The 21,268-nt window shown below is 34.8% G+C and overlaps 2 protein-coding genes across 2 annotated transcripts in view; both read right to left on the bottom strand.

Annotated features, from left to right (window-relative positions):
• LOC133335168 (uncharacterized) overlaps nt 1-21,268 on the bottom strand; it is a 400,201-nt gene that overhangs the window by 42,742 nt on the left and 336,191 nt on the right. The gene's annotated exons all lie outside the window — the stretch shown is intronic.
• The window catches only part of LOC133335153 (proton-associated sugar transporter A), a 34,556-nt gene continuing 17,221 nt past the window's right edge, over nt 3,934-21,268 (bottom strand). The window contains exons 2-7 of the mRNA XM_061543457.1: nt 20,762-21,024; nt 20,415-20,699; nt 15,588-15,940; nt 7,769-8,178; nt 4,227-4,401; nt 3,934-4,170 (exon numbers count right to left, since the gene is read on the bottom strand). Coding sequence (XP_061399441.1) covers nt 3,940-4,170; nt 4,227-4,401; nt 7,769-8,178; nt 15,588-15,940; nt 20,415-20,699; nt 20,762-21,024 — 1,717 coding nt within the window. The 3' untranslated portion in view covers nt 3,934-3,939. The remainder of the gene's footprint in view (nt 4,171-4,226; nt 4,402-7,768; nt 8,179-15,587; nt 15,941-20,414; nt 20,700-20,761; nt 21,025-21,268) is intronic.

The following is a 21,268-nucleotide window of genomic DNA, read 5'->3' on the forward strand; positions in this document are numbered from 1 at the left end:
TTACAACGATTTCGTACGATTTACGAAAACAATTATTTTATAGGACCAGTAATTATTCAGCCTAATTTTGTATTTTGAGCGAACAGCGATCCAGACGAGAGTCGAAAACTATGATTTTGTATGATTTTTGGATACAAGTCTGCTCCTATCAAAATATCTACTGGACGAGATTCAAGGAAATCGGGATCTGCCAAAACTATATTTGACAAATCAGATTTAAGATCCGAAGTAATCAAAATGGATGGAAGATTTCCCGATATGGAATCTACTACCAATGCTGACGTTTCCAAACTGTGAGACCTATTACAACGACTGCTAAGTTTCAACGAGCACATTTTTCGACATGTAGTAGCGACAGTACAATTTACTCCGCGAATTGTCGAAATTGTGGATTTGACCGGTAGCTTCAATTTCTTCTGAAGTCGCTCGGAAATGAAAGACGACTCAGAAGCCGGATCTATTAGCGCTCGAGCAGGATAACAATCACCATTATTAACAATATTGACCATGGCTGTTCCCAATAGAACTGCTTTGTTCTGCGTGGCGTGAAATGTCTGTCGAATAGCAGTGCCGACCGATGCGGGTGGATTAACCACAGTGAAAGAGGGCGAACCATTACTATTTACATTAAAATTTCGTGGTCGAAAAGCTGGTGCCGAAGACGATAAATTAGAATGTGTAGGAGTCACCATCTGACTCGGAGCGCTCACAATAGAGCTATCTCTGTGCAATAGAGTACGATGTCTCTGATTGCACTTTCGACAAGTACGACTGTTACAATTGTTGACTTCGTGTCCCCTACGAAGACAATTTACACAAACGATGCTTTTTGACCAATTTAAATCTATCGGCAGGTGTACAATTTAAAAACCGATAGCAATAATATAGTGTATGTTGCTCTGAACAAAGAACGCAACAAGAATCAGAGGACGAACGAGGAGTAGATGATGCACATTTAGACGAAACGGAATTGATTTTATTCTTCGAATGTGACATTTCTTATTTCATGAAAACACAGAAGAGTTCGAATTCTCTCTGTCAAGAATGCATATAACTCTTTCCAAGATGAAAGAGACGATTTGGATTTAACACTTTGCTCCCATAAAGCGTGTGTCACTTTGGGCAATTTTTGGAAACAAAGAAATACCACGATCGGATCCCAATTTTTCGTTGGTATGTTATAAATTGCCATTGCGGAAAGACAACTATTAATTCCGTGTTGAATCGACTTTAGTCCCGAACTAGAGACGATTTCGAGAAGATTTCTCGAGCCTCACCACCAGTTTTACTCACCAGATGACATAGACGCTCAATGTCAGACAACGAAAATTAACCAAGTAATAATAACAATAACACAAAGATGCCTAAAGGTGGCGCAAACTCATAAGTGTAAACAAATGTCCGTTGAAATCTGTCAGCCTCATACTATTACAAGGATGTAATAAAAAGGAGTAGACAGATTTCAACGGCTACGGCCTTTCAAATTAGAGGTTAACTATTTAACTATTTTGAATAGCAATTCTTGCTTAAACAGTAGTTTTCCCAATTCAACTGGAACTCGAAACTCTATACTGCAAAAAATTATGTTGAGATTGGTATGCGGGTGATATAAAAAATTTTTCTGTACCAATAGTTTTCATGGACATTTCTAAAAACACAGATTTGAATACAAATTGAATAACAAATCTAAAATGCCGAAAACGTTTGCCAGGTCAGCTAATATATGTATATATATATATATATATATGTAAAAGTTAACTAATTTTTAATAAAATGTTGTTTCGTTTAGAATCTAAGAGAACAAAGAAGAAAATACAACAATAAAATATAGTCTTTAGGAGTTTTTTTAGAGTTCATTAACATAAATGAAATGGGATTTGAAGAAAACGTTTATGCAGATGACGACGTCCCATGCCTCACTTTCCCCCCCCCCCCCCCTGCCGACCGAGGGGGCGACCTCCCCTTTCGTAGGGATCGCGTACACACCATAATCCGCATTACGATGGAATATGAGAGGGGATAGAAAACCAGCTACAGAAATCTATTTCAACAGCCAGTTTGTTATTAAGTTGTATTATTCATTTAAAAATACAATTATATTAGATTTTGTTAGTTCTATATTCATGCAAAAGTCTACTTTAGAATACACAGAATTGAAATCAATACACATTTTACTAGGTGGTTGATAATATTTACTGGATCGAAAAGGAACATTTATTCTAATGGATGAAATTAGGAAGTCTGAGGGTATATTACCGTTTAAGATTTTAATTACCATCACAGTGTTCAACATAATACGTCTGCATTTTAATGCAGGCAATCGAATTAATTTTAACCTGCTAGTGTAAGAAGGCAACACAAAATCCCTATTCCAATGTAAACCTCTCAGTGCAAAAAGTAGAAATTGTTTCTGCAATGATTTAAATTTATCGGAATATATTGCATACTGGGGATCACATACAACAGAGCCATATTCTAATATAGGTCGCACAAGAGATGTAACAAGTTGTTTTGTAATATAGGGATCAGAGAATTCTTTAGCCCATCAATGTTTATTAGTACGTTGGTTGTTGGTAACAATATTACCTTTGGCCACGATATGCCTGTGCGCAACGATATGCGTGCTTGCAAACGATATTGCAGTGTTGTCTGTCCGACTGACAGAATGGTACTCCTTGATGCTTAAAGGAGGCGGCAAAGCAAGTGGCAATTAATTAGACGTTAAAATGTCAAAGGCGCTAAACCAAGGTTGCAATAAACGGTAGCGCATACATTTTAACGAATAATTAAGGACCAAAACAGGGGTCAATAAAAAGTAGTATTTTTATACAATTCTAAATTAAACAAATATTGTATTGCCTTGTTAAAGTAGAAGATATGGAAAAACACATATTCTTACATTTGTTTTAGGTTTAAATCCATACAGTTTAATTCGCACCATTGAAAAAGGCTATTTAAATCGTTTTGAAGTAAATCAGCATGCTTCATGGAGTTATGGTTTATAAACAATTTGACATCGTCTGCACACATTAGCAACTTGGAATGGATTATTGCATTTTATGATATCCATTTAACTAAATTTATACTGAAACCAATTTGAATTAATTTATATATTAAAAATTCATGGTTAACCCTGTCAAAAGCTTTACTGAGGTCAGTGTAAATTGTATCGGTTTGATTACGCTGAATAAAACCTTTTATGACGGTTGAGGAAAATTGAATAAGATTGGTAATGGTTGAGAGGCCACTACGAAAACCATGTTGATATTTACTTAAGATTGGCTGAACTTTATGAGAAATTACATCAGTAATCAATTTTTCGAATAATTTTTTAATTGCACTTAATTTAGCAATTCCTCTATAATTCGAGACATTAGTTAAGCTACCTGATTTGTGTAAAGGAACTATATAGGATTTCTTCCAGAAGGTAGGAAAATGACTATATTTTAGGGAATAATTAAACAACAGCGTTAAAGAGATAGCTAATGTATCGGAGTACTTAAGAATTATGCTAGGAATGCCATCCGGACCTGGACTTTTAATAGATCTTAAATTATTAGAAACATATTGACTTTGTAAAAAGGGCATAGATATTTTATCTATCGTCGATAATTTATAACTATATGTGTCTTTATTTGGACAGAAAACTTCTTTAAAAATTAATTTTTATTATAAAACTCATAATGCTCAAATATGGTGAATAATACCCCTAGAACCTGAAAATGCCTATAAGTTGGAGCTTTATATGGAGGACATTCAGGCAATATAATACTGTATCGTTATATTGAGATTATCCCCAAAACTTGGCCCAACAATTAGAAACCAAAATTTTTTTATTTAAATACATATTTATACATTTAGTGAGATATTACATACACATATACCTTACATACAAACAACAACCACGTAAACAAATGTACACACATTTTGATACAATGTTTATAGATCCAAATACATTATTTGAGTAGCAGACAATGCTCCGCAAAAACTAAGAAAACTGGCTGTACTAACTACAGCGGTGGTTGTTCCAGACACAGATACGATCGTTCCCATACATATGGACAGAATAAATTGGGCTAAAAATACCATACTGCTAACGATGGCCACATCAGTCCCCAGACCTCGTACACCAGATCCCAGTTTTGCCGATCCATCTACATTTAGTTCAAACTGCATATAAAATTTAAAAGTTTTATTCTATATTGCAAGAACAATCATGTACTTACCGTTCCCATCGCATGGTAATGCGCTATTAGAAGATAAGGCATCGTAAAGAGAGTAGAGTACATCACACCTGCTGCCCAGCTGAATATTATTACACTTGCCTTGGCCCGTGTCATAGCCATGAGCATCATTCCACAGCAGTAAAATAATAAACCGCCAACATATACTTTTTTTGCCCTATAATACATAATCAGGTTAGTATTTATTATTACAGTACTTAATGGCTAGACAGATGACAGCCTTTATTTGCATTAAATGCCTTAATTCTAATTAATCTGTGCATTATCCGCGTTTTTTTTATGTTTTGAATTTATACTGAATTTAGCAATTTAAATGTGATGAATATCGAAACAAATGTCAATATTTTCTTCCTACACACATTTAAACAAAAGTTTTAAACAAAAAACTGTTTATAAATAATTTTATAAAAGAACAAACTAATTAATTGTTCAAAGAGCTATCGGTCAGATGAATAAATCATTTCAGGTGCGAATTGCCAGAACTTTCAATAAGCTCCCGCATTCCCTAAAACAATTTTCATTATCAAGCAGCACATATAAAAATAATAATAAAATAATAGACCACTACGGTTCCACTTAATTATCTGTGCTCTATAAATATGATTTATAATGAACCCTTTCCGCAATACCTTCGAAACGTAAAATAGGGTATGCTTAAATTGATTTTATGTCTAAAATATCTAAACAAATTATAATATTATTTACTAATGTTTTTGGAGTAGTTCTCAATTTTTCTACCTAAATCAAAGTATGTCATCTTTTTTTATAATATACAAATTTAAATTCTTATATTTTATGCAATGCTGTTTATTACTAATATTGAATATGTGATATTAATACACTTACTTGAGTAGTTAGCCACTTGCCAAACATTCAAATATATTATGATTTTTAGAATAATAACTTATCATTAAGAAATATCATTAAGAAATATCATTAAGAAATATCATTAAGAAATATCATTAAGAAATCTTGTTAAATGGAGTAGTATAGTTTGCAATTTAATTGAAATCGGCCTTAATGACTTCAAATTGCATTTTTGGAATAAATAAATAAAATAAATAAATCAGAGCTCCGATTTGCTCGATTTTACTCGCGAGTGAAAAGTACTCCTGAGTGGGAGTACGTGAAGAGTACGAGTTTTCTGAGGAGTATACTCGCCACTCTTTCATTTTGTTTGGGAATGCTCGCGACTACTCCTCGTTAATGAAAAAGGGGTGAGAGTCTAAATGCTCGAAATAGAGTAAGAGTTCACTCTACGAATGAAATCGAATGGACAAATATTTTTTTGTGATTTGCGTGTGTGGTAGCAAACAGTTTTTGTTGTTGATCGATCATGTTTACACATACAAGGTTCAAATAAAAATCTTTTTTGCAAGAAAGTCCATCAATACCTAAGCAGTTCATTACTCAGTTTTAAAATCAAAATATTTTTATTTAGTTTCATTCATGGTACAATTATAAAAGGTAACAGCAAATCCCAGCTGATTTGATTCCAACGTAATACTAGTGTCAATATGAATTTGACAAATTATGGTTTTAAAAATCACCCAACAGGAAAATTGGGAACGCATACAATTTGAAATTGTTCTTTATTAATGTGCTCCCGTATTCAATTTACTCAATCTGCCTGCTGGGAAAGTTTGAGGAAGCAAATCTTTCTTGAAGGAATTACTCGCTATTCCCAGCATTGTCATATGTGTTACACATATATATGGCAATGGCTCAATTAAAGGGAAGATGTGGAAGCGATAGAAATATAAATTTGATAGATTTTCATTCATGTTTTTCAATTTTTATTTTGAGGGTTCGAAAATATTCCATTTTCAAAATAAAAATAATTTGATGATAATTTGTTTGTTTGTTTACATTTTTCTGTCAAATGAGTTGACACTAGTAGAACTTACAACAACAAATTTCCATGTGGTTGTTGTATCGTTTTTTGTACAACAACACTTGCTGTTACCTTTTATTATTATACCATGAGTTTCATTTTTTATTTAAAAAAGTGATATTCGAAAAGGAGTACTCGCCAAGAGTGGAATCTGCTCGATTGAGCGTATTTCACTCCCACTCTAAAACGAGCGAAGCACTTGCGCTCTTATTTGAGTGGCAGAGAGAAATAGAGTATACTCGATTTATTTTTTCTACTCGCAGGAGTACTCGCGCTCGAATTCGAGCAAGGTTCACTCTTTACTCGAATTGGAGCGAGCATTTCGGAGCTCTGAAATAAATAAAATGCAAAAACTCTTGCCTGCCAGTGGTAAATGTCAATTAAAATTAGAATTGTTTAATGTAAATTAAGTCTGTCTAGGGTATATATAAGCTAACTAGATTTCAAGTGAAAATTTAAAAACTCTTACAAATGTAACAGAATAATGGAGTAAAGGGGACTGAAATGTCAATTTCTAAAGAAATATCAGAGTCATACTTGATTATGGACGCCATTCTCTTTTGTTATTTTACAATAAAAAAGGCAAGTTAACATGTTAAGCCTGTCTTTCACCCTTGAGAAATAAGCGCATCTAATATTTTAAACGTGAAGATCTTCCTATATTTCAATTTTATTTTAATTACAAATTGGCGATTTCCACAAAAAATCTAGGTTTTAGGGGGGAAACACATAAGAGGACTTCAAGCTTGGCATGTTCATGAATATGTATGCGAAATTATGTGCTGCCAATCGATTTTTATACCCTTCACCACACTGTGGTACAGGTTATTATGTTTTTGTGCATATGTTTGTAACAGGCAAAATGAATCGAGGTAGACCCATGGTTCCTTTTGAGAAAATGCATAGAATCACTTTCTGAGTCGATTTATGCATGTCCGTCTGTCCGTCCTTCCACGTATTTTTGTGGACAAAGTACAGGTCGCATTTATGATCCGATTTAAATGACTTTTGGCACAGGTCACTTATTTTATGCATGGACGAACCCTATTTAGATATAGTTCCCATATATAGTTCTGTCCGATTTTATGTAAATGGTGCACTAAACTCCCAATATTGGTCCGATTGAGATAACATTTTGCACAGAGTACTGAATTAGGAACTGATTGATGCATGCGAAGTTTTGTTGAAATCGGTTCAGATTTAGGTATAGCTCCCATATATAGTTTAGTCAGATTTTATGTAAATGGTGTACCAAAGTCCCTAAATATCATTCGATTTGTACGAAATTTGGCAACCTATTAAATACATTTTTACATAAACTCTGTGCCAAGCTTCATTTGTGAAATGAAGTAAAATTTGTTGTTGTTTTTGGAATATAACTGTAGCTTTTGTCATCTTTATGCCGTCATAAAAACAAGCAATGACAACAGATAGCGGCAGTTACAATAAAAGCAGCAAAAATGTAGCTTTTTTTAATAAATTCATAGATGTTATATAATTTTCTGGCAAATTCATTAGATGATAGGTGAATTGATTTATACTGGATGTCCTGATATTTACATAATATTTTAGACGTTTTTGTGGAAAAGTATACCTTAATGAGAAGCACGCAATATGTCTTCATACTTACTTAAAACGTTGTATTAATCTTTCAATAACGTAGGAATAGCAAGCACACGACAAGGAATACATGGCCATTCCCCAGCAACCAAAACGCACGCCTTCCTCATACAAAATTTGCGGCTTTGATCCTTCTAGTGCTTTTGGGTCTCCGTTGAACACAGCTTCTCCCACAAAGTCGGTGAAATACAGGGAATAACAAACATGTGCCATCCAGCAAAAGAGATTTGTCAGGCAAACCATACGCATGGAGTGTGGCATGTAGACAATAGACAGTAAGTAATGGGATAGTGTTTCAACTGCTTGTTCGGCTTCTGGCGGTGGTGCAGCGCAAGAATCATCTGGCGGCTGTGTCTGTTCATTTTGCACATTCGATTCGTCAATCTCACCAAAATAATCCGATTGTCCTTCAGTCGCTGGCTGAGGAGCCTTGACATTGTTATGGTGGAAGATGTAAAAAACACAATTAGCTAAAAAGCATTGCAGAAACTTTTGTTGTAATAGCATTATCTACTTATCATCAAACGTATTCAAAATATATAAAACTGACAAAGTATGAAACCGTCTTATCTGTCATAGACATTTTAGAACATTTGTTCTGACCTGGGATGTACACAGGGCATGGAGGTTAGTATTAGTTATTCCATTATGAATGTAATTTAAGAAACATTTGGACATATGCATAAAAATGTTGGGACGTTCTTCGTTATAAACACATTGCAAATATGGCTTTCTGTTTAAAGTAAATATTAATGACGTTTTTAACGTGTATTACGTCTAGAAAATTGATACGAAACTTCGACATTTGTCATAAATCCCAATCTTATAAAAACAAGTAAGAAAGTGGCTAAGTTCGAGCTGGTCCGAAATTTTTATACCGTCTACCATGTAGTGGATATTCAAAATACCTAAAACCGACCGAAGAATGATTGATCTGAATAACATTCACCCTTATTACGGTAGGCGTAGTCGTAGTTTTTTTAGTCGGCATTATGTAAAATTTACGACAACGCCAAATTTTGTAATAGATTTTTCTTTTACTCTGTTAAAAAACCAAAGCAAAAATTTTACTTTTAGAAAAGTTTTAGAATATTGTATAGGAAAAGCTATGCCATTTTGTTTGTTTTCTAATTAATTTTGTGATAAGTGTAATTCTTATGAATAATGAGAAATTCAATAAAATTCTAAATTCTAATGTATCAGTTAATCTGCAAATATTGTGAAAATGCAATTTTAAGTATTTTTAATATTTTTTGTTAGTTGTCGTCAATAGAATCTTGAACGACAAATTTGCCGTATTGTAACGACTTTCTTAATACCGATTTGTCGTATATGTGCGACAGCCTACGATAACGCCAACCGTAATAAGGGTGATTATTTAGTATGGTGTATCACATTAGCCTATTGGAATTTTTTAGTAAGAGGGATTTGCCACCCATTGAGAATAAAAAATATATAATTACATACAACAGTGTTGCCCAGACCTATGTTGAGAGTTAGTTTGGTAAGCGTAACTGAGTAATCATCACATAAAATGACTGAGGAAAAGAGAACATATGAAAATACGTTTTAACCATATACGCTAACGTATGCTTTTGGGAAGTTTTGAGCATTACTGACATACACTGCGTATCATAACTATAGACGCACCTTTAATTCAATTGGTATGTTAGTTGACAAATAAAATGGACCCATTAAGTTATGGTTCACAATAAAACGATCAAAAACACATATTATTCAACAGAAATAATTAATTTATTCTTGATGGTTTCGCCGAATTCTGCACTTTTAAAATTACTGGTGTTGCATAACTATAGACGCACATTTACAAAATTAGATAAATTTATTTTTTAAAACTCAAATAAAATAAAATAACTTTTATAAATAACTAGCAGATTGGTTTAATAAAAATTAACGAATTCATGAAAAATTAATTTAAAAAATATTTACCATTTAATTTATGTCAAATTTCCGATATAAAAAAATCGCATATTTTCCTCACTACGGTAATATGTTAAGAAATATTGTTATTGTTAAATATTGAATTATGTCAGTATGTGTGGTATTTCAGTTTATCAATTTGTCGAACTTATTCCACCAATCCTTTTTTCAGTTTTCATGTTTTGATCTAACTACTCTTACCTCATAAAAGGTGTAAATAACACAACATTCAAAATTTTCTTTGGTAAAACTTTTTCCACTGCAAATAAAAACAACCGTAGGCAAATGTGAGTCAAATTGGTGCAGTCGTTCTCAATGCAATTTTCTCCATGTAGGATTCGCATTCAGTATGGATGGCGTAATTACTATTCCTATTTTGATCACATACAATTCATAAGTCCCTTGAATCAAAATTGGTGCAAAGGTGTAAATAACACAACATTCAAAATTTTCTTTGGTAAAACTTTTTCCACTGCAAATAAAAACAACCGTAGGCAAATGTGGTGCAGTCGTTCTCATTGGAAACATTTTTCACATCAAGAAAAATATATAGAGAATCCCGCAAATATAGAGAGAGGCAAATCACTGCTGCTTCAAAATATGTTTTTCAAGATTTTCGAGTATTTTTCTCAAAACTTTCTTTCATAAAATCCTTCTCACGTCAAATAAAGATATCTCAACGAAATTTTTAGTCAAATCAGTCCCTCCGTTCTCAACATGATGAGTTAATTTTTTTTTTTTCGTTTGACTCCCACGCGCTTTTCACGAAAATATGTTATGTATGAATTGGTGTCGGAATACTTAACGTCGATTAAGCACCCAATCTCTAATCGGGCAAAACGCAAAGAAACTATATAGAGCGCCATCTGTCGGACAAACTTAAAATTAAACAGAAACACTCATCACGCCTATTAGAGCATATACATAAAGTTTGGTCAAAATCGGTGCAGTGGTTCTGAGTTACGGTGCAAAAACACAAAAATACTAAATATTGCGCCATCTGTCGGATGAACTTCAAACTACAAAGAAACACTCCTCACGCCCCATAGAGCCTGTACATTAAATTTTGTCAAAATCGGTGCAGTAGTTTTTGAGTTTAGCGATCACGAACATACACGTAATTTTTATATATACAGAGAAGAGATGGGTAGGGCCTCCCTTATTTTGCATAAGTTCAAAAATTTTATCCAACACACTGTTGATCAACATTTTTCGCAAGTCTTCATCGATTGACCGCCATTCATCGATAATCACTTCTTGGAGGTAAAATACAGTTTGGTATTGGCGGTTTTCTGCATAGACACGACGAGTCAATATTCCACACATGTTCTCGATCGGATTCTGGTCGGAAATTTTAATATTTTTTGATTTTAACCATACTTGAGTATGGCGACTTTTATGAACTGGTGCGTTGTCCTGCTGAAAACCGAGTCCTTGATTGTTGCTGCTTTCCCAAATGGCAATAATTTGTCTTCCAAGACTTGAACGTACTCCATTGAATTCATCCGACAACTAGGAAATGTCAAATAAAGACCATTAAGGAACCGCCATCGAAATATCGTTTTAAGAAATATGGTGATTCCGATGAATTCAATGGAGTACGTTCAAGTCTTGGAAGACAAATTATTGCCACTTGGGAAAGCAGCAACAATGAAGGACTCGGTTTTCTGCAGGACAACGCGCCAGTTCATAAAAGTCGCCGTACTCAAGTATGGTTAAAATCAAAAAAATATTAAAATTTCCGACCAGAATCCGATCGAGAACATGTGTGGAATCTTGACTCGTTGTGTGTATGCGGAAAACCGCCAATTCCAAACTGTTTCTAACCTCAACGTTACTTCTTTGATGTTAAAAACAATGAATGGCGGTCAATCAATGAAAATTTCCGAAAAAAATTGATAGGCGGTATGATGGATATAATTTTTGAACATATTTAAAATAAGGGAGGCTCTACCATTTATTGATTAAAATTATTTTATTTTATTTAAGTTTTAAAAAATAAATTTATCTAATTTTGTAAAAGTGCGTCTAAAGTTATGCAACGCCAGTAATTTTGAAAGTGCAGAATTCGGCGAAACCATAAAGAATAAATTAATTATTTTTATTGAATAATATGTGTTTTTGATCGTTTTATTGTGAACCATAACTTAATGGGTCCATTTTATTTGCCAACTAACATACCAATTGAATTAAAGGTGCGTCTTTAGATATGACACGCAGTGTACAATACGGTGCAAAAACTTGTCTGAAATCCTCTAAATATCGTAAATTGGTCGTATCGATATGTATCGCTATATGAAAACAAGGACCGATTTTGTAGTAATATTATGTATTATTATAATATTGATCATTTTTGGTAGGGAGAGTCCAAACATATGAGAATCCAAAATATAAAATTAGAGCACCTTTGTTTAAAAAACGTGCCCTAAGGTCTCATAATATCGAAGATATTAGGGTACCATTATATGGGTCTACCCTAAAAAGTGTACAAATATTGATTATTTTTAGTACGAAGATTTTCTACTCAGTGAGAATCGACAATACCTAATTACAGCTGAGAAAGTTGAAAAAACGTACGCAAACGCCCCTTACTTACTTAGCTGGGTTGTGACAGAACTTTCGTTCCATAAGCCGATCTTAAACCAGTAAGGAAAGTTCAAAAGTTGGACGGGGCCGACTATATGATACCCTTCATCACTTTGGGTACCAATCTGAAATTTATGAAAAATTGAATGTCAATCATCGAGTAAAATATGTATGTAAAAGATCTATATAGAAATGGACACACTGTCCAAAATTTATTTCGACACAAAATCCAAAACCTAATTCAGTACTCTGTTCAAAATTTTATCTCAATGGGATAAACATCTATAGTATGGTGCACCATTTACATAAAATCGGGGGAAACTATATATGCAAAATTTTGTCACAATCGGACCAATATTGGGAGTTTGGTGCATCATTCACATAAAATCGGACGTAACTATATATGGGAGCTATATCTAAATCTGAATTGATTTTCCAATTTCAATAGGTTTCGTCCTTGGGCCAAATGAGTCACATATGCCAAATTTCATTGAAATCGGATCATAAATGCGACCTGTATTTGGTTCACAAAAATACACGGACGGACTGACATGCGTAAATCGACTTGGAAAGTGATTCTATGCATATTCTCAAAAGGAACCATGGGTCTATCTCGGTTCCTTTTGCCTGTTACAAACATATGCTCAAAGTTATAATACCCTGTACCACAGTGTGGTGAAGGGTATAAAGATTTCCAGCCGGGTCGGTCTTTTGCGCAGTTTTTCCAATTTGAAAGACCATATTCGGCAATGTTATCTTCCACTTGATCTTTCCATCTTATTCGTGGCCTTCCCCTTCTGCGTGAACCATCAGCTGGTTCGCTTTTATATGCCATCTGGGCTGGGGCATCTTCATCCATTCTAACAACATGACCAAACCAACGTAGTCGCTGCAGCTCAATACGTCTAACAATGTCGATGTCCGAGAATACCTGCTGCTAGTACCCATGCTTCAGATAACATATAACGAAGCTGTAGTTCTCAAGTTCCACAGTTGGCCCGAGTCTACTGGGCGTCTTGCGCGTTAATACTATCACCTTGGTCTTCTCGCCGTTTACTGCCAGACCCACTTTGGCAGACTCCCCTTCTATTTGTTCAAAGGTGGCTGTGTTCAACCCATTATGTCGATGTCATCGGCGTAGGCGAGTAACATGTGTTGTTTGGTGTACAGAGTGCCATTTCTGTTCACTTTTGCCTCTCGTATGACATTTTCCAGCAGGAGGTTAAAAAGGTCACACGACAAACTGTCACCTTGTCTGAATCCTCGTTCGGTATTAAAGGGCTCCGAGAGGTCCTTTCCGACTTTAACTGCTGATATTGTGCCAGTTAAAGTTATGCTTTGCAGGAATGCCAAACGCAGACATGGCTTTATACACCTCTGAACGGAAAGGGCTGTCGAATGCGGCCTTATAGTCGACGAATAGGTGGAATGTGTCGATGTGTTTTTCGTGGTTTTTTTCAGGATTTGGCGCAGAGGTGAAAATCTGGTCATTGGTGGATTTGCCAGGTCTGAAGCCGCATTGGTATGGTCCAATAATCTCATTGACCATTGACTTCACCCTTTAGAAGTAGACTTATTCCTCTATAGATGGCACATATCGTCTTGTTTCCTTTTTTGTGCACGGGACACAGGATGCTGAGGTTTCAATCATTGTGCATGTGTTCTTCTAGCCAAATTGTACTAATCAGCTGGATGGCGTAGGGGATGATAGATACCAAGGCTCTGATTGGCTTTAACACGGCGAATTGTGGACATTGACCTCCCCGTGGTGCCACCTGGGGTACCTATTTTCATTACCCGATGAATTAGTGAGCTAATATGTGCCGCGAGTTCAGCCATAAGAACTATAAAAAATGGGTTGAGGCGTCGGGTTAGTTGCCCACACTCGGAAAACCGAACCTACTATGAAAAAGCGAAGAAGAGGAAAACCAAACCCACATAATCTGCGAATCTGCACTTGGAATGTGCGCACGTTGTACAGAACAGGCGCAGTTCGCTTTGGCGGATGTACTCAAGAATTACAAAGCCGATATTATTGCCTTACAGGAAATGCGTTGGAAAGTGACTGGCGTAAGTAAATCAGAAGATTACGCCCTGTATTATAGCTGCCATGAAACGAGACTTGAATTTCGCTGCGAATTTATGATTGGGCACCAAAGACCACCATCAAGAAATCCGTGGTACGATCAGGAGTGTCGTAATGCTACTGATGTGAAAAACGCAGCCCATAGGGCAACGTAATGCGATGGAAAACTATCGGGATAAAGGGAGAGAGGAGAAACCTATTTTCAGAAAAAGAAGAAAGAACAGGAAAAGCGTGAGCAAATCGAGATGTACAGGATGTACAGAATGAAGTTCGAATATTCTACTAACGGGTAAAACACCAAACCGAAGGCTTTGGTGCAGGCACATCCTCCAGTAGAGATGAAGAAGGAAACCTGGTGACAGATACCGACAGCGTGCTGAGGATCTGGAAGGAGCATTTTGAAAAACTTCGTTTGTCAAATAGTAGCGGCGAAGAAGATACCCCAGAACCAATAATAGATAACGGTATGGAGTGTATACCACCTAGCCAAGATGAAGTCAGAATATCCATCAATCGGCTGAAGCAGGTGCCGATGGGTTACAAGCCGAACTATTCAAGTTCGGCAAGGAGCATGCACCAGCTGATTAGTACGCAAAAGCCCCAAAACACCAAATATAAAGGTATAAATATGGAATTGAAAAGAATACATAAAATAGCGCTATTTTATTAAAATTCTGTTTTATTATAATTAACTGACTGATGATCAGCGCCACACAAAACGGAGCTGCTATAATTTTGAAATTTTCAGTGTAATCCAAATCTTAATCGATAATAATATTTTTTGGTAGGGCGGGAAAGGTGTCTAAAATTCTCAAAATGCCGCTAATACGGATGATATACCTAAAAGTGGACCAACAGTTTTTAATTCAGGTAGAAATATTTGCCATTCAAGGATAATCCACAATGTGAAACTATAGCGTGTTGGAAATCCGTTTCATCCATGGATCAATATTATTGAATTGGTATGAAATGATAACGAATAAAAGCCAATTCAGTTTCAAATGCTTCTAAAATCACGAAAATGCCGAAAGTTGGGGGGTTTTGACGTAACGGATCAATACTGATAATTTTTGTTAGGGACATTTTCCGCTCAATTCCGTTTAAAAGCGAGTGGAAAATCAAAAAAGCAGCAAAGAATGGGAATATAGCGGTACTTAAACCATAATGTTCGGACAATCTAACAGCATCTAACTACCAGTCTAATTTGTAGATATACTAGTATATAATAACTTACCTCTGACTGACTTTGTTCTTTTTCAACAAATTGTGTCTCATCCAATGCACCATAACTAACGGAACCTTCCTCTAGACGATCGTTTTCGTCCTTTAATAGCCTTGATGCTTTTGAGGGGGCTAATGCCCAAAGCGGGATCTCTCTGAAACTTGTTATCGTCAAGGACACGCACGTTATAAAAATAAAGGTGATAATTGTAAACACTGCTTTTACATGTCCACCTAAACGACGGCCGATTGCGGTTGCATCCCAGTTAATGCCTCCCATAGAATAGCCCATAAAACCACCAAGTCCAGCCATTATTGTGAATGTGGACAGACCTTTCGCGTGATCATCTGCAAAATAAATTATAGTATATACATTATTGAGTAATTTTACAACAAAATGTAAAAACAGTTTGTAAAGGTGCAAAGTAGGACGTGCGGACTACATAAAACCTTGTATTCCATAATAAAATTAAAAGTGAAAAAAAAACAAGTGAAAAAGCGTTAAGTTCGTCCGGCCCGAATTTGGATACCCTCCACCATATGTATACTGACAGATACTTGAAATGAAAATATAGGGAATATACCAAAAAGTGAATCTATACCAAATGCAAATTTCATCAATTTTTAATGAAACCCCCAAAGCGTGGACTGTTACTAATAACGCATGGTAGAATATACAATCCTCAAACTTCTTCATATATCAGTACCCACCAAAATACCGTCAATTTGGTGGGGTACCGATATATGGGGGCTACCAGAAAAAGTGGGTCGATTTTATAATTTGTAGTGGAGATAGTTGATACCCAAAAAGAACCCAATGTACCAAATTTCAACGAATTCGGCGCTTAAGATCCCCAAAATACCGAAAATTGAGACCTGTGCCTAAACGTGGACCGATATATCCCATTTTCGAACTTGACCTGCATGCAGACAAAAGATAAACCTATGCAAAATTCAGCACCCTATCTCAATTCCTTCAGAAGATAGACTGATTACAACAGACGGACGGGCATTGTTAGATCGTCTTAGAATTTTACCCTGATCAAGAATATATATACTTTATAGGGTCGGAAATAAATATTTCGATGAGTTACAAACGGAATGACAAAATTAATATACCCTCCAAACTATGGTGTAGGGTATAATAAATTAGTGAATCATAAAAAAGGAATAATATTTAAATTAAATTTTATGGTGGATTCAGAGTCATACAGGATACATAGGCAGAACATAACAAGTGTGTCAAGGTCCAAGCTTTATAATAAAAAATGTATATTAAAAAAATAATTTTTACTAGTTATCCTTTCCAGAACTTTTCGTATTGTTTTGTACTCTGAGAGCGATTTTGACATTTCCATTTTATTAGCATTACTATTAAAAAGTACCGGAACATAATAATTATATCAACGTCCATGCTTTATATTATAATAATGTATCATAAAAAAATATTTTATTTACGTTTTCTATGGAAATCACGAAATGGATAACCTTATAAATGCCGTTTCTAGAAAGTACTGAAGCTTATCTTCCAACCCGTGAGTATTTTGCAAAATTATTATAATAATAAAATAAAATGGATATTCCGCTTTCATACATACAAAATAAATCCATAATTGATATTAAGAAACTCATGTTTTGAAAAATAATACATAAGTGACTTAATCATAATTTAGTAGGTTTCTACTTTTACTTTGACTTGAAGGTCATGAAATGTGTGGCTTAGTCAGAAATCGAGAGAAAATATAGAAACTCATTTGTATTGATCTGTTTCTTAAATGTGTTTTTTTTTTTTGCAAAATAGTCAATCGTAATCCCAGTTTGTTGTTTAAAAAAACAACTATTTATTAGTGGGAAAGTATGGCGTTGTACACCATTAAAGTATAAATAAGCTTCATGCATCTCGTAGATGCATCTGATGAATCAAAGTTCAACGAAATATTCTTTTCTGCCTGGAGTATAATTGAGATAACAATAGGGATAATGAGGACCCGACGGAGAATTTTGCCCCACGAAAAACGTAGTCGAAAAAATGGCACAATTCGGTAACGTCTGTGCGACATTACATAATATATGTTTGAAGTTTAAGGTGCAAGGGTGTGCCGAACACGATTTATTTCATTTTCATTTCATTCGACAAAGCAATTTTTCTTTAAACTGTAACTTATCCTCTCATTTTCTTTATATTTTCTTGCTATTGCTTTTCATAGCTAATTTGCTTTTCAAAAACAATTTGCATAAAATATTGGGACTAATATTTACATTTCCCTGAATGACTTGGTTAATTGTTTGCATCCTATCTTTCACAAATCTTGTTAGACATCTCTGAATGATCATTTTGCAACACCTCCATCATATTAAAATGCTATGTCGATTTGTCTATGTCCATCTGCCTGCCTGATGTTGGTATTGAAGAAAAGATATATCATTTCAATTGGTAGGGAAGCCACCAAAAACAATTAATATTGACTTAAATTTTAAATATTAAGTTATTGGGTATTAAATCTTCCAACCAAATATTTACCATGGCATAGCACCCACATAAAACTATTGAATGTCATGTATTTTGAATATCAAACTCATGGTGGAGGGTAAGTTTTTTATTCCCAGCTGTATTTAGTTTGTACAGATTTTTAAAACGCAATACTTTTTGTTACTTTTTATGTGCCATTTCGACATGATGAGTCTATGATCGTCTGAATTGAGGTCAGGTCCCAGATGTTGCTTGTTTTCACTACTAATCATCCTTGGATTAATACATCTGCAAAATTGCAATGCTTTATCGTTTAACTGACGAACATAAGCTGATAAAAAAGGTACAGTATGCAATAATCGTACAACCACTAAATTAAAAAAAAAAAAACTTATGTATACCAAATTCATTATTCAGCCGCAAGATGGCGGATTTTTCATATTACAGATATTCTTACTCTGTGCGGAAATAACAGATTCGAACTAAAGTTAATATTTTATTGAAACAAAAGTTATGTTTTATGAACGCGCCTAGACGCCTAGGTATGGATTCGAACAGTTTCGATGTTAACTCGGGTGATATTTGATTCCATTCCATTCTTAAGGGGCCCTTGAATATAGACAACAAGTTCTCAATAGGATAAGATTTGGGCTTTGTGGGTATTTGGGATGGTTATGCAGGATTCAAAGTCTGGATTCTAGTCCAGTATGATTGTGATCGTTACCTTTTGGAAAGATAAAGTCTCGAGATCTCCCCATTTTGACTGAACTTTACTTCAAGTTTTGTTATAAAATGTTTATATAGTCCTTCGCTGTTATGATTGTATGTGGTACAGGGTATTATGTCTTTGTGCATATGTTTGTAACAGGCAATATAGACTCATGGATATAGACACATGGTTCTTTCTGAGAATATGCATAGAATCACTTTCTAAGTCGATTTATGCATGTATGTCCGTCCGTCTGTCCATGTTAAATTGTAAACAAAGTATAGGACGCATTTTCGATCCGAATTGGACAGACCCTATTGAAAATGGGGAAAATCGGTTCGGATTTAGATATAGCTCAATATACAGCTTCGTCCATAGACCCGATTGCCAGACAATTTTTCACATCGTACTGAAGTTACTATAACATAAAGTGTGTCAAGTTTTATTGAAATCAGCTCAGATTTAGATAAAGATCCCATAAATAGTTTCGTCGGATTTTAAATAAATGGTGCACCAAAGACCTAAAAAATTTTGCACAACGTGCTGCAGTTACTATACCTAAAGTATTAAATGTTTATAGTTTCGTCCGAAGACCCAAAGTTAGGCCGATTGTCACAACATTTTGCACAACGTACTGAAGTTAGTGTAGTTTAACGTTTAATCGGTACTAAATATAGCTCCCATATATATTTTGTCCGATTTTAAGTAAATGATGCACCAAGGGCCCAAAATAGGGCGGGTAGGCACAAATTTGTGCACAACTTAATAAATATAGTATAGCCCATCGTGTGACAAGTACCAAACTCGAAACGTCTGTTAGGATGCATTCGAAGATGCCATATATCGGGATGGGATATATCGGCCCACCCTCAATTATCGGTATTTTGGGGTTTTTGAGCACGTTGTTCATCCGAATTCGTTGAAATTTGGTACATTGGCTTCTTATTAGGTACCCAATTTATACACCAAATATTATAAATATTATTTTAGGAAGAGTCCCCATTAAAATTGCTGAATTTTGTATTTGGGGTACATAATGGTTTACATAAATCGATTTGTCGAATTATCAGTATGGATCCGCTTTTTATGGATCCGCTTTGTTAAATAAATCAAGCACTATTAATTTTTTTTAATTCACCCTTAATACTTTGAGTACTAGTACTATCAGTAGTAAAAAAAATTAGAGCATCCAGTTTTTATCTTTAGAGATAAAAGCCACAAAAGAGGGTCACTCACGCGACATTTTTGATTTTGCAATTTTTATTTCTGCAGTGTCTGCATTTGTAGTCATTAAATTAGTATTTATGGTAAGAAAAAGATGAACAAATGTGGCCTTCCTTTGTACTTTTTACCGCTATTTACCTTTTGTCAGAAATGCTTACATACAAAATAAATGTCATACATTTAGTGAATTTTTAGATCATATACATATCTTGTACATATTAATAATGTTTTCTATGTTTAAAAAACGAATATGGATTTTGCATAGTGTATATTCAACATTCTAATCTACTCGCCCTTTATTTTGCGTATTTATTCAATAAATTCAACATTGAGGTTTTTTTGCACACAATGCCCATTTTTCATCCAATACAATAGCAGGCATCATCTATGATTTTCCGAGTTTTCGTTAATAAACATACCTGGTACGCAAACATCCAATAAATAGGCCCTGGATGGACTTTGACAGGCATCTGCATCGAAATCCAGTAACACCGTTCCAAGCACTGTGAAAAATATTCCCCATGGATGAGAAGTTTTCTGAACTGTGCCCAACTCAGTTTTCGATGCTGTTGCCCGATGTGCCGAATAGTTTATGTTATTGTGCGTCCCATTGGATGTAATGTTCATAACTGATAGTTGGGTGTGTGGATCAACATCTCCAAATGCGTAGCCCAAATCCTCACCATTGGGTACCAACAAGAGACCTTGGAACAAAACATAGGTTTTATTAAATAAAATAAATATATTTGAATAGACTTCTCTTTACCTAAAAATACGCCAATAGACAAAAGTATAATAAACGGTCTTCTACGTCCCATATTTAATTTGCAACGGTCACTCATGGAACCCAGAATTGGGGTAAGAAAAAATCCCACCAGCGGCGATAATGCCCATACCAATGTCATGTGCTGATGTTCAACCCCTATCTTCAAAAGAGTTGGAGAGACAAATGCTGTTTCAGCTGCATAGGAAAATTCAATGCCCATTACTGCAGCCGACACACGTACTAATTCCATGCGAGATTTGTGCCTTAAAGATGCGTGTGGGAGGAGAAAAAAAGCTTTAGTAAACTGTAATTGATACCAATAAAAAGCAAATAACATATACAACATAAATAAAATACGGACTGTCTATATAGAAATGTCGTATGTCCATAATATAAGCATATCCCTAAATCGTTTAATAGCGATTAGTTGGGGTAATAAATAGTCATATAGATTGGGCAACAGTTTCCTTTGGATAGAAATATTTGCATTTGAAATGTATTAGATAT

Source organism: Musca vetustissima, unplaced genomic scaffold, assembly GCF_032173495.1.
Source record: "Musca vetustissima isolate MV318-11 ecotype Yass unplaced genomic scaffold, APGP_CSIRO_Mvet_v1 utg1735, whole genome shotgun sequence".
In the NCBI taxonomy this organism is placed as follows: domain Eukaryota; kingdom Metazoa; phylum Arthropoda; class Insecta; order Diptera; family Muscidae; genus Musca; species Musca vetustissima.